The sequence below is a fragment of the Lactuca virosa genome, chromosome 4 (genome assembly GCF_052849685.1).
Source record: "Lactuca virosa cultivar CGN04683 chromosome 4, Lactuca_virosa_CGN04683_v6, whole genome shotgun sequence".
Taxonomy (NCBI): Eukaryota; Viridiplantae; Streptophyta; class Magnoliopsida; order Asterales; family Asteraceae; genus Lactuca; species Lactuca virosa.
The window spans coordinates 211,872,997-211,887,434 of NC_136429.1; the positions used below are offsets into that span (position 1 = coordinate 211,872,997).

The 14,438-nt window shown below is 35.2% G+C and overlaps 1 protein-coding gene across 1 annotated transcript; it reads left to right on the forward strand.

Annotated features, from left to right (window-relative positions):
* The first annotated feature begins 303 nt into the window (after nt 1–303).
* LOC145107968 (aminopeptidase M1-like) lies at nt 304–7,412 on the forward strand. The gene is made up of 18 exons (XM_079044937.1): nt 304–826; nt 906–1,051; nt 1,154–1,253; nt 1,396–1,679; nt 1,871–2,024; nt 2,125–2,229; nt 2,306–2,422; nt 2,517–2,630; nt 2,722–2,904; nt 2,991–3,300; nt 3,391–3,512; nt 3,587–3,684; nt 3,794–3,971; nt 4,055–4,169; nt 4,354–4,421; nt 4,494–4,571; nt 4,695–4,772; nt 4,861–7,412. The coding sequence occupies exons 1-16, from the start codon at nt 587–589 to the stop codon at nt 4,497–4,499; spliced, it is 2,340 nt and encodes a 779-aa protein (XP_078901063.1). The 5' UTR covers nt 304–586; the 3' UTR covers nt 4,500–4,571; nt 4,695–4,772; nt 4,861–7,412.
* The last annotated feature ends 7,026 nt before the right edge of the window (nt 7,413–14,438 follow it).

The window sequence follows — 14,438 nt, forward strand, 5'->3', positions numbered from 1 at the left end:
AAAGTTAGGAATGAAACGCATCGCACATACGATTCATGCAATTTACTCTTTAACCTATTTACATTTTTTATTAAAAAAAAATGGTTTAATGTTCAACCCATTAATTTAAAAGGGTAGATTGAAAATACATAAATTAATCGACTATTAAATAGATTGTTTTGGGTTAAGAAAGAAGACATAAATGGGTCGAACAGAACCCAACCCGAATAGAACGATCGCTAAGTTGGATATATCCACCCGGATTTTGGACAGCGGCAGCACCAAAAACAAAAATTCGACCCTTTCACATCTATTCTTCCATGTTCCCAACGCCACCTCATCGAAATCCTCTGTCCGCTACTGTGGTACAAAGGACCCATGTCGTTCCAAACATTACAAATGCAAGGAGGCTATTGGATGCAACAGTCACAATCAGCATCAGTAGAGAAACTACGCCATATCCCATTATCCAGCGCCAAATCATGCAGCAGATCACGCGTCAAACACGGCACCAAGAGAGCCTATTATCTGCCTTATCACATCTCTATAGTTTTGTCACTGTTGCAGCCACTGCTATATGTAATTACACTGAGCCGATGATATTGATATGAACATCATGAACCAAAATGAAGAACAGAAGCTGGAACACTTCAAAGGCCAAAGCAGGCTTCCAAAATTCGCAACCCCTCATCGTTACGATCTAGCTCTGAAACCCAACCTCGAATTATGCAACTTCTCCGGCTCTGTACTTGTTGACTTATCAATCTTGGAATCTACCCGGTTCCTCGTCTTAAATTCAATCGATCTCGTGATTACTGAATCCTCTTTCACAGACTCCAACAACCATGTAATTAGTTAGTTCAATCACTCTGTTTCCGGAGGTCTTTGTATTTCGGAATGCTCACCAGGTGTTTGTGAAATTGCAGAAAGTGGTTCCAAGTGAAGTGGTGGTGGACAACGATGCCGAAATGCTTGTGTTAGTATTTGAGGCACCTCTCGGTGTAGGAGAAGGTGCTTTGGAGATTAATTTTACTGGAATTCTTAACGAACACATGAAGGGTTTCTACAAAGGGTATTTCACTTTCTTCTTTACTTACAATCGGGTTGATCATTATTCATTAACTTGTTAAATCTATAAACATCCATATAAATCATTGAGTGTTCATTTTTCCAGGACTTATGTTGATGGAGTGAGAAAAAATATGGCAGTGACTCAATTTGAACCTGCTGATGCACGAAGGTGTTTTCCATGCTGGGATGAACCTGCTCTTAAGGCATGTGATTTGATGAAAATTTCATTTTCTACCCTTTGACTTGGTTTGAAATCCACAAAATAGCAATGTATTTAACATCAATAACAACTATAAATTTCCTAGGCACTAAAAAACTTATTTATTTCCTGCTAAATGAATGCAGGCTACCTTCAAGATAACAGCTGACAACATACCATCACAGTTGACAGCATTATCAAATATGCCTGTTTCTAAGGAGACAATCAATGGAGATTATAAGACTATTTGTTTTGAAGAAACTCCAATTATGTCAACATATTTGGTGGCTGTTGTGATTGGTTTGTTTGATTACATTGAAGAAACAACAGCTGATGGTGTTAGGGTTCGTGCATATTGTCCTGTTGATAAGAGTGAGAAGGGAAAGTTAGCTTTAAGTATTTCAATCAAGGCACTCGAACTATATACAAAGTAGGTAACTTTAAATTTATAAATTATATCATATGCATTGCCACTGAGAGTGGTTTATCATCTTATCCAAAAGATACAATAGACGATTGTTTTCTCTTTTCCTTGATGATTCCATTACATCATACCAAATAAACCCTAACTATTGGCATACATTTAGACTTTAGTAATATTTTTTTATTGGAATTTCATAGGTATTTCTCAATGCCTTACACACTTCCCAAGCTAGATATGGTAGCTGTTCCTGATTTCTCTGGTGGGGCCATGGAAAATTATGGACTGATCACTTTTCGTGAAACTGAACTTCTCCATGATAATTTGCATTCAGCAGCAACTAACATTCAAAGAGTAGAGAAATATATAATATATTTAAACACTTATTCAACTTGTTATTACTTTCATAAAGTCTATATATTTCTAATAATCGTTTTTTCTTTTTTCATGTTAGCTTTCAATTGTTGTAACACATGAAGTTGGGCATCAATGGTTTGGGAACTTGGTAACAATGGAATGGTGGACTCATTTATGGCTCAATGAGGGTTTTGCTACATGGGTAAGGTCTTTTAAGTTAACTACAATAACCCAAATGATTATTTTCTTATTAATTTTTGTTAAATTTGATAATGTAGGTAAGTTACTTAGCAACCGATGTATTATTTCCTGAGTGGAGAATTTGGACACAGTTCCTTGAAGTGACAGCTGGAGGTCTTCGTATAGATTCATTGGAACAATCACACCCAGTTGAGGTAAACAAATTATTATAATCAGTGATTTATTTTACTATTAGTTTAAATGTTACATTAAATTAATATGTCCTTTATAAGATGCATGCAATTTCAGGTGGAGGTAGAGAATGCCAGCTCAGTGCTTGAAGTTTTTGATGCCATAAGTTACAAGAAAGGCTCATCTCTTGTTCGTATGCTAAAGGAGTATCTTGGTGATGAAATTTTCCAGGTTATTTCCAAAAATACCCTTTTAATTAACATAACTTATGTGCTATATCCAAGTGTATGTGTTTGTGATCAAGCTTGTTTGATGAATCTAGAAATCATTGAGTTCTTACATGAAGAAATATGCATTCAAAAATGCAAAGACAGAGGATTTATGGAGTGTTCTTACAGAAGAATCTGGTTTTGAAGTGAACAAACTTATGGACATATGGACAAAACAAACTGGGTATCCACTTATACATGTTAGATTTGAAAATAACAATTTGGAATTTGTACAGGTATAGTAACATCAAAATTATAAATTCATCTACTGATATTCAATTTATTATTTAATATTCACCTTAACATACTTTTCAATTTGCAGACTCGATTTATGTCATTGGAATTGCAAAGTGAAGGCCAATGGATTGTCCCCATAACTTTATCACTTGGCTCCTACAATAACCATAAAAAATTTGTTTTAGAAACAAAAGTTGGAAAATTGGATTTATCAGAGCTTTATCATTCTTATTACACAAGTTTAAAGCAAGATGGAAATGAAATTGATGAAAAGATGTGGGTCAAAGTCAACATTGGGCACACTGGCTTTTATAGGGTGAAGTATGATAGTACACTCACAGCTCGATTGAGAAAAGCCATACAAGATAAATGCTTGTCTCCTGAAGATAAATTTGGTATTCCCTAAAAAAAACCTTAAACCCTAAACCTTTGAAACCTAATATTGATTTTAATAAATTTTATGCTGAAAATGGTTCTGTTTTCAGGGATATTGGATGATACTTATGCTCTGTGTGAGGCTGGTGAAGAGTCAATTTTATCTCTTCTTTCATTAATGGATCTATATAGAGATGATCTTGATTATCTTGTGTTATCAAGACTTATCAGTGTAATAACTCTTGATGTTTTGTTAACCTTTCTAATGATGAATAAAAAGGTGACTCTGACTATTTTATTTTACAGGTTTGTTATAATGTTGCAAAGATATTAAAGGATGCTATTTATGATCCATGGAATCATCTGAACCAGTTCTTTATTGATCTCATCATATCATCTTCAGAGTAAGCATGTCCACTAATAGTTCAAAGCCATGAAATCAATGTGGAATTTTCTATTTTCCATTGCTTAAAAGTGTTTGAAGTTTGGAGTTACAATGTCTATTTTTTTCAGGAAATTAGGGGTAGAACCTGTATCTGGAGAAAGCCATTTGAACACAATGTTAAGAGAAGAAGTTTTTATGGCCTTAGCTACTTTTAGCCACAAAGAAACTCATGAAGAATTAAAGAAGCGATTTCAGACATACATAAATGATAAAAACACATCAGTGTTTCCTGTTGATATTAGAAAGGTAAATATAAAGTATAAACTAACAGATAACTCTTGTTATTCTGTTTGTAAGTATTAATTTGTTGAAGCTTTTAATTTCTTCAGGCTGCTTACATTTCTATTATGAGAACTTCAAGTGCTCTTGAAAGAAGTGACTTTGATTCGCTATTAAAGCTATATAGAGAAGCCGATGCAGTTCAAGAGAAAACTAGGATTCTGAGTAAGCATTTATAGTAAAAAAAATCAGATTTTCTATTTTCATTTTTCTTTATATTTCAAGAGGGAAAAAAGGTATTTATTCTCTTTGAAATAGTTTTTAGCCTATAAAATATAATCCAAATCGATCCATTTACCTATAAAGGGGTCAGATTTTCCTGCTATATATAATCTTTGACATTTTACAGGTTGTATAGCTTCTTCTCCAGAATCAGATATAGTCACAGAGGTTCTAAACCTCATGTTTTCCAATGAGGTATTCCACATTATTTATTTAAACCATTAATATTATTATTCCATTATTTTTTAAAAAAATTTACCCTCACAGATCTGAGAACAAGACACAATTTATATAACAGCACGCATAAGCTTGGAAGCCCGTGAAACAGCATGGATATGGTTAAAGGTATCGATCGAATCATACCCTAATTTCATATTAATTCTAATTATTACATTCTTTAATTTCTCATGATATACAGAGGCTTAACTTAATTAATATCCTTCTCACTTGTGCCTATTTTGTTTTCAGGACAACTGGAATGCAATTGTAAAGCGATGGGGTCAAGGGATGGTTTTCCATCATTTCATTAGAGATATTGTGACACCTGTAAGTAATCTCATGCCTTGTAATTTTTATTTGACTTATGATTGTGTGAACACATGTTTAGTGTCTGATTGAAACACGTTAATTTCAGTTTAGCAGCAATGAGAAGGCGGAGGAAGTTGAAGAGTTTTTTGGAAGCAGAGTGAGTCCTTCATTTAGTAGGAACTTGAAGCAAAGCATTGAACAGATTCGAATAAAAGCCAGGTGGATTGAAAAAGTTAGGAAAGAGGAATCTCTTATTCCTAAGTTAGCTAGAGGGTTGACCAGAAGTCCAATGCTCACATAATCACAACACCCAAAGCATTTGCTAATGATTCTTGCTCTCTTATAAAAATCATTCTTTATAAATATATTACAAAGTACTTATATATATAATTTATGTACAGAAGTCACTATCAACTAAAAGCATTCAAATGATAATCCATAATTTGCACTATGTGTATTTTTATGTTAATAATGTTTCGGTTTTTATATAAATAAAAATATGATGGTTTATTATTATTATTTTTAACATTAAAACGATAATCCATAGGATCCTTTATTGCCGGATGAAATGAAATAAATTTTGGTATTAAATTAAATAAGTTTTAGTATCAACAAGACACTCACCTTCAAAAAAATTTGAAAAAGTAAAAATGTCTTCGAGGTAGTGACTGCAATTGTAAAAATTTTGAAAAAGTAAAAATGGCTTCGAGGTAGTCTGGTAGTGACTGCAATTGTAAAAATAGATAAAATTAAAAAGTAAACAATTACAATTCCCAAGGTCTGAAAAAGCTGAAAACTCATAATAGTTGGGGTCCAGTAAGTGAATATGTGGTCTAATTAGCAGGACCCGTTACAATTCCAAGGATGGGGAACATTTTATATTGAATGTTTTAGGTCTAAAAAATGTGGGTATAGAATATAGATCGAATGATGTCAGCAAATTTGCTCATCAATGGTGAGGTGAATATGCTGAATTGCTAATGGCTTTTCTGACGAATGAGGTGTCAAATCAATCATGGTATTTGGATATGGGTGAATGAACCATGAGAGATAATTTTATCATATAATAAAAAACTTTCATTTTTGTTCCACCTAGATGTCTTACAATTTATTTATTATTATTATTATTATTATTTTTTAACCGTTGAAATCTCATGTTTGCTCCATTAGGCTGAACGGAGTGGGGTTCGCCACCGGGTCGCCAAGGCTCGCTATAAAGAAGACAACACCGCCCCTAGCTCTCGCTAGGGGACTCGCCAAGAGTTAAACGTCAAGTGCATAACGAGTAGAAAGAGAATGCAGTAGGATAATTTCATTGGTGCAGAGGAATTGAATGAGATGCAAATAGTTTGACTCCTTTTCCCAACCACTTATTTAATTTACCACTTTAATTTCCAACCGCCTAAAATTCAATTGTTCATTTACTTTCCACAAAATTCAATTGTACATTTACTTTCGACAGTAAAAAAAACATTTTTTATAATAAATTCAAAATTTATAATGCCATTTCACTACTTTCACACACAAAAAAAAAAAAAAAAAAAAACGTTTTTTAATTTAAATAAAAATTAAAAATTTCACCTACCATTCAACTACTATGAATCAAACCATATTCTTAACATTTCACACACACACAAATTATCATTATCTCCCTCACATACCATCTCAATTCACCAACACAAAAAAAATGTCTTCATCTCAAACAAAAAAACCCCAAGAACCAACAAAAAGAAATCTTCAAACCTTCCATCACTACACCTTCCACCTCCAAACACTCAATCAACAAACCTTTCATCCCCAAACCTTCCATCACCACCATGTTATTGACCATCATTTGATCAACCAATTCACTCTCCCGCTAACTTCTACTTTCCTACAATGGCTCCGCAAATGTTTCCATTTAATCCATTCTCTTCTCAACCAATGAGATTTTACCACAACCAATCTCAACCAACACCTCGTCCGGATATGGATCTTGATCCATTTGAAACGATTCAAGAAACTCAATTATTTTCTCAACCCCAACCGCAACCTAACTTTCAATCTCAACCACGCCGCCTACTCGACGAGTCATCCGATTCTTCTGATGAAGGCCCCGTTGAAGATCCAATTCAAAAATCCTTTCAAGAGCCCGAAGTGGAACCACAACCCTCAGTCACTTTACTCGAAGTGGAGGAACGCTAACCGAGGCGCAATGGAGCTCAACGACATATACATGAACGTGATGAAAAATCCTCAAAGCGGTGCAACTGAGGTGGATGTCATGGCCAAGGTTTGAAAGATTTACAAGGCGAAAGTCGGAAAACCTTTTGTCAATGAATCATTTTGGGGAGTCGTGAAGGGCAATCAAAAATGGCTAGATCTAAAAAGTCCAGATGATTACGCGAGGATGTCCAAACGAACCAAAACTTCAGAGTCCACCCACAGTCAATCTTCTGATGCGCATATCGGAGGGATTAACCTCAACAACAACTGTCCTTATGAAGTTCCAACTTGTCCTATGGGACGAGACAAAGCAAAAAGAAAGTTGAAAGGAGCACAAAGTTCATCGACTGAAGCGGAGGAGAAAAGAAACTCAATCAAAGGGTCAGACGATAATCTTGAGGGTTTTTTGGAAGTGGAAAAGTTAAAAGAAATGAACCGTGCTAGAAAGGAAAAGCTGTCCATTATGGAATTGTGTATAATTATAAAAATCAATATTTTGAATTTTAATATATAACATGAGCAAGATGGACACAACCAAATAATTTTGTTAACCGTTTTAAGATATATGTAACATGAGCAAATCAATATTTTGAATTTTAATATATACATGAGCAAGACAGATACAACCAAATAATTTTGTTAACCGTTTTAAGATATATAACATGAGCAAGAGGGTACCATCAATCTGCCCATACAACAAAATAATTTTGTTAACTGCTGTAACATTATCCTCGAATACGTATCACAATATTGTCTGTTTTGGGCTACTGATACAAAAACTTTCTAGGGAGTCACCATCCTGGAATTGTTTTCTTCTGGACACGCTTAACTACAAAGTTCTTATGATATATGTTGCCCTCATGGTTTAAATTTTAAAATGTGTTTCGATAGGGAGGATATCATCCCTTTATAAGGAATGTTTAGTTCTTCCTCCCAAACGACGTGGGGCCTGGTTAAGGTGGGTGGCTACCTACACTGAATCTCACATCGTCTGGGAAGGAAAACTAATCATTCATTATAAAGGATGTGAATAACTTCCATGTCACAACGTGTTGCGAGGGCAGTAGGTCCCATAAGAACTCTACAGTTAAGCGTATCCAGACAAAAAACAATTCCAAGATGGGTGACCATCTGGAAAGTTTTCCTGCCGGGAGCCCAAAACTGATAATATTGTGATCAGGGGCGGAACACAAACACTATAACAAAGGGGCCGATATTAAAACTTCAAGACAAAATCATATATAAAAAATATTGATTTAAATTATAATATATGTATTTATTAATAATTAAAAAAAAACATAACCTATATTTTTTTCAAACTCATAAATCTTGTTTAGAATATAAGTTATTTACACATATCAGTGATTATATCACACTATGACGCTCAAAATAAATATATGTGAGCGTTATAATTCTTTAAATCTTTTACATAAATACATATGTTTTAATTTTTACAAATTACTTTTAAATTTTATAATACAAAAAACAACATACATTTTTTTATCAAATAAATAAGAAAAGAATATTTTAATTAATAAGAGCATAGTTGTTATCATTTTACTATACCTTTTATCCTTGTCCACGTGACTTCATATATCTCATTTATATCTTATGTAAGAGAAAAAACAGAGAAAGAGAAAGAGAGAGAAGTACCGTTAGTATATCTTACTCCGACAGAGAGTAGGGCGGCAACCGGCAAACGCACGACGAAAGTAAAATGTGAGAGGCGCGGCGAGGTGGCGAACGGCAAAGTCGCGGAGAGCATACCTAGGCATACAGAGGCATTGGAATGTCCATTGATCGATGGAGATAAAGAGAAAGAGAGAGCATAAAGAAGGCGACAGTCTGAGGACGGGACCGGTGGACGTTATTTCCGGTGAGACTGAGTTTTTCTTGCGGCCGAAATAATTTTTTTGGGTTTTTTGTTTCTTAAACTCAAAGTTTGAATTAAAAAAATGGTGTAAATTTGACTAGATTTTTTATTCTTTTATAGAATTTGAGATATTTTCTTAATAAAACAAATTTTCTTTTAATTTTTTCAGTGATTTTCGGGATTTTGGTTGATCAATTATTTAAAAGTGATCTAAAAACCAGGGGTCTAATCAACCAATTTAATTGTTACTTGTTTCATTTCATAAAGAAGCTATATAAAGGAGTATTAGAAACCGTAAAACCGGGGAGGCCATGGCCCCCTGGCCCCCATTACCGTTCGCCACTGATTGTGATACATGCATCATGAAGATGTTATACCTCATTAATAATGATAAACGTAAAACTATTTAGTTACAAACACTAACAATATTGTGATAAGCGCCAACCAAAGATGTTAGATTTACCTCGTTAATAATGATAAACATAAAACTATTGGGTAAATGGCACAAAAAACACTCTTTTTACACAGAAATTCGATTTTGACACCGTGTTTTTTTTTGTGTCAATTTTGACACTGTGTTATTAATTTTTTACTAAATGTAACCATATGACTAGTTGCCTTCAGGTAAACCGGTTTGAATATTGCTGAGTGGGCCATTTGCTTATGTGGCATACACGTAAGATCCTACATGGCAGTTGAGCCTTTATAAATGATCCCTAACGGCTTCAACCCTTTAGAACCCTAGATCGATCTTCACTTTTTCATCTCAGTTATTCACGAGGATTGTGCAATGGTGTCTTCGTCTCGATCAGCTGGATCAACGAGTGGGGTAAACAAGTCAAACAATGGTCCCTCTAGGACGTGCTATTGTGGAGTAATTGCCCCCTTGAAGATATCAACGAGTGAGAAGAATCCTGGAAGAAGATACTTTGGGTGCAGGTACTGGCCCGATGAAGTTGAAGACTGTGGCTACTTTGAATGGTATGACAGTGAAGTAAGTCCATGGTATAAGGAACTTCTGTTTGAAGTTATGGCAAAGAAGAAAAAAGGCACTGGACAGGGAAAAGGGAACCCTCATCATGGTGAAATAAGTTTTATGGATATTGTTAGGGTTGTGATTGGTTTGCTTGTTATTTTAGTAGTCATGGTAGGGATTTTGATGTGGATGGTGTACAAGGGTTAAGTAGGAAGAGGTTGTGGTAGGTCTTTAAGTATGAATTAATGCCAATTAAGGTCCAATGTTGACCATTTTTGTGTCTAGATGTATTGATGTACTACCTTTAAGTTTGTATGTTCCAATGTTGACCAATATTGATATATATGATGAAGTGTATATGTTTGTGATTGTGAATTGGAAGTCTGATGCTAGTGGACCAAACTACCCTTTACTTATGGAAGTATGATGCTATATGTTGGAAGTGGACCAAACTACCCTTTACTTATGGAAGTATGATGCTATATGTTGGAAGTGGACCAAACTACCCTTTACTTATGGAAGTATGATGGTATATGTTAGAAGTGGACCAAACTACCCTTTACTTATTGAACAAACCAGTAAGCAAAAAAGAAAGGACCTAAATACCCTTACCTTATGTAACAGTTGGGATTATAAAAGATAAAAATGATTGACCATAAACACTATACCAACACTACCCTTTACTTATGTAACAAAAACACCATACCAAGGATAACATTTACAAAAGATAATTGACCATTTTGGCAATATTTACCCATCCCATTTACAAAAGGGGTAGTAATGTTTGGGTATACCATATACAAAAGATAATTACAGTCAAGGGGATTACTTAAGGGTCCATTACTTAATACAAAAAAGGATAACACAAACCATGCCCATCAACCCCTAACCTTCTGCACCCTAATCTACTCCAAAGAAACAGGGTCCAACCTACTTCGACCTGGTCCAACAACCTTCTTTCCAACAGCCTTCATTCCAGTCTGAATTTTAGTAATTCTCTCTGAAGGCCTCCTTGTTCTCATCAACCTTTGGGATGGTGGTGTCTCAGCAATGCCTTCATCCTCTGTTTCTGGTACAATGTCAACTTCAGCCAAAACTTCAACATGTGGAACTTCTTTGTGGACAGTTTCAAGAATAGGTGGAACTTCAGCCAAAACTTCAACATCTAAATCTTGTTCATATAGTACATGATACACCTCATCCTCTGAGTATCCTGATGCAAGCAACTCTGTAGCATGTGCATCCTCCTTTAAATCCTGTACCAACATAACATCTTGCAGCCCTTCATCTTCAAAATACTTGCTACTACCTTCATGTATCCCTTTAATAGATTGAGATGCCTTTGCTTTACCCTGTTAATAAAACAGTAATTGTGTTAGCAATAGTAGACACTAAAGTTTTGACTTTGAAAATCATAAAGCTTACCTTTTTTTGACTGTTACACCTTGCCTGTCCATCCATTTGCCCATCCATTTCCTGAGTGTGTTGACTATTTTGACTCTTTTGACTTGTGGATGCTGTTGTTTTTTTCATTGCCACATCCCTAGTCATTGGCCTACCCTTTCTTTTCTTTTCCTTTGGAGGTTGGGGCTTAGTTGGATTCTTGCAGGTTCTTTTGTTATGCCCTTCCTCCCAACAGTTCTGACATATCTTTGTACCTCCAACAAACTTTATCTTCCTGTACTCTCCATCCTTCTCTGTGACATGTTTCCTTCTTCTGGTTTTAGGTCTTCCTGGCATCCTCCTTGCAGGTGGTGGCAGTGGCTTGGCATATGGTGTCCTGGCCCACATTTTACTACCATTTAGAGGCCTGATATTGCCTTTGTAAGTCTCTGCAAACTTTTCTTTGGAAAACCATGAGCTGATCAGTGTTTCAGGTTGTTGTTGTGTGTGGTTCATAGCTGCACATGCATGGATACATGGAATCCCAGATATTTCCCATAATCTACAAGTGCAGAATTGTTCTCCTAAGTCCACCTGAAAAAACTCAAATCCTAGTCTCACTTCAAATACATTTGTGTCACTAGCTACAACACTCCACAACCTGTAATTCATGCAATACATGTTAGTGAATAATCTTAATGAATACTGAATAATTTTAGTCAATAATGTTACCTCATATCTTTACACTAGTCATCCAGCTTTGTCAATATTGTAGGGCATACATCTCCCCTCCATGTTAAGTATATTGTAGACATCCTATAAAACCTCTCCATAACATACATTCTGAGCTCCTCCAACATAGTAAGAAGTGGCTTAGTCCTTGCCTCCAGAATTACTGAATTGAAGCTCTCTGATATACCATTTTCTATTGCTTCACATGCTCTACCTTCCTTATAAAATGCTCTGCTCCAACTCTCTGGGTTCCTTGCCATGAGGTGGTCATAAGCACCCCCATTCATTTCTTTGAGTTCCTCCATTGTCTCAAGAAAAGATGACTCTGTGGTTGACATTGAAGCTGCCCAAAAATGTCTCTTGTAATCAATCCCATTGTACACCTTTTTAAAGTTGACATACACATGTCTGGCACACTGCCTATGCTCAACTAATGGTAACTTCTCCTTTACATCCTCTACTAAGCCCTACATTCATACAAAAAACTATAAAGATACAAAAAAGACTAACCATATATAAAAGAGTAAACAAACAAAAAAGAGTAAACATACCTTATGCTGATCAGAAATAACTGTCAGCCCTTCACCTAACTCTAAGCCAAGTTCTTCCACAAGCAACTTAATAAACCACTCCCAGTTGTCCTTGTTTTCAACATCAATCACAACCCAGGCTATTGGATATACCTGGTTGTTCCCATCCCTACCTATTGCAGTGAGTAACTCCCCTTTGCATTGCCTTTTTAGAAAACAACCATCTAGTCCAATGACTCTCCTGCAACCCCTAATCCACCCATCCTTTATAGCCTTAAAACATACATAAAATCTTTTAAAAACACTGCTACCATCTTCTTTGATATCAACTCCAACCTTTGCTGTACTACCAGGGTTTGATCTGATGATCTCTCCTCCATATTCCCATATACGAGCATAATGCTCTGATAACTTTCCAGTTAAAATCTCTTGTGATTTCCTCTTAGCCCTATAGCATTGTCCCTTAGACACAATGCATAAAAATTTCTTCTTAATTTCTTCTTTCATCTCCCTGGCTTTCATTTTTGGTCTAACACACAATTTTTTCAAGAACTGTTTGGCTATCCAGTCAGCATTAACCAATGTGGCATGCTTGTACTCCCTAACACAAGTATGCTTATTATTAAGTCCCTTAATTTGAAATGATTTCTCTTTGTTCATCCAGGATGCCCACAGCTTGAAGGTACATATCTTGCCTTTATTGTCTAAACCACATTTTGCTTGAAGCCTTGTACTAGAAGATTTGGTCACCTTAATTGGATAACCATTGTGAACTGCATAGTTAGTCAGTCAGAACCTTAACTCAGTCTGATTAGCATACTTTTCACCTAAATGTGGTTTCATTTTCTTCCAGTGAACAGAAGGGTCATGAACACTATATTTGGTTGGTTTTTGATCAACCTCATCCTCGTCATCTTCAATTTCATTATCAGAATGACCTTCTTCTCTAATGACTTCATCATCAACATTTTCCCTCTTATTGTAAACAGGAACATTGCAGAAATCATAAAGAAAGGCATCAAAAGGTACCTTCAACTGTGGAAAAGTGGTGTGTTCATTTGCATCATAGTCACCCAATTCTTCATCGACAACAAATGCCCTTTCTGATTCACTCTCCGATTCCGACTCTAATTCACTTTCTTCAAAATCAGAGTCGTAATATGGTCCCTTTTCCATTTCATCGAACGGTTGTGCTCTCCTTATCTTACGTCGTGGGTTCCTCATGATAAGCTTTCACCTTTCTTCGAAGTTACAGACGGTAGAAACCCTAGTTAATGAGGGTAGAAACTTTTTCTCCTTTTTTTGCGTAGGATAATAAATGAGGGGATGAGGGGGATGACATGTTAAATTAGGGGAAAGGGGGTGACATGGACGATGCCACGAAGACGTATTAGGGGCAGGTAACCGGTTAACCGACTCTAGTAGGTCATATGGTTACATTTAGTAAAAAATTAATAACACAATGTCAAAATTGACACAAAAAATAACACGGTGTCAAAATCGAATTTCTGTGTAAAAAGAGTGTTTTTTTGTGCCATTTACCCAAAAATATTAGTTACAAAAACATACATTTATACCAAATGATTTTTGTCTGATTGTATTAAAATAATTATACTGTTTTATGAAAATCTAATGTAAAAACTATTATTTCAAATTTAATGACAACTATATAATTAATATTACCAATCATTTGATTGTATTATTATTTTTCCGCAATTATTTATTATTATTAAATTGTTGTAGTTCATTCTTTCATTCATATATACCAGCCAAAGTCAAACCCTCACATGGTGACATGCTTTGTAATTTTATGATTCATAGCTCGACTCTCATCTTACATACCCACGTCACAACCACCAAATAAATACGAAAATTTAAATATGGTAACATATAAAACGAAACCACAAATGTATTTATAAATAATAAGACTTGTATATATCACCAAAAGAATTTAAATAAAATAACCACGTAGATACCCGTGCCCA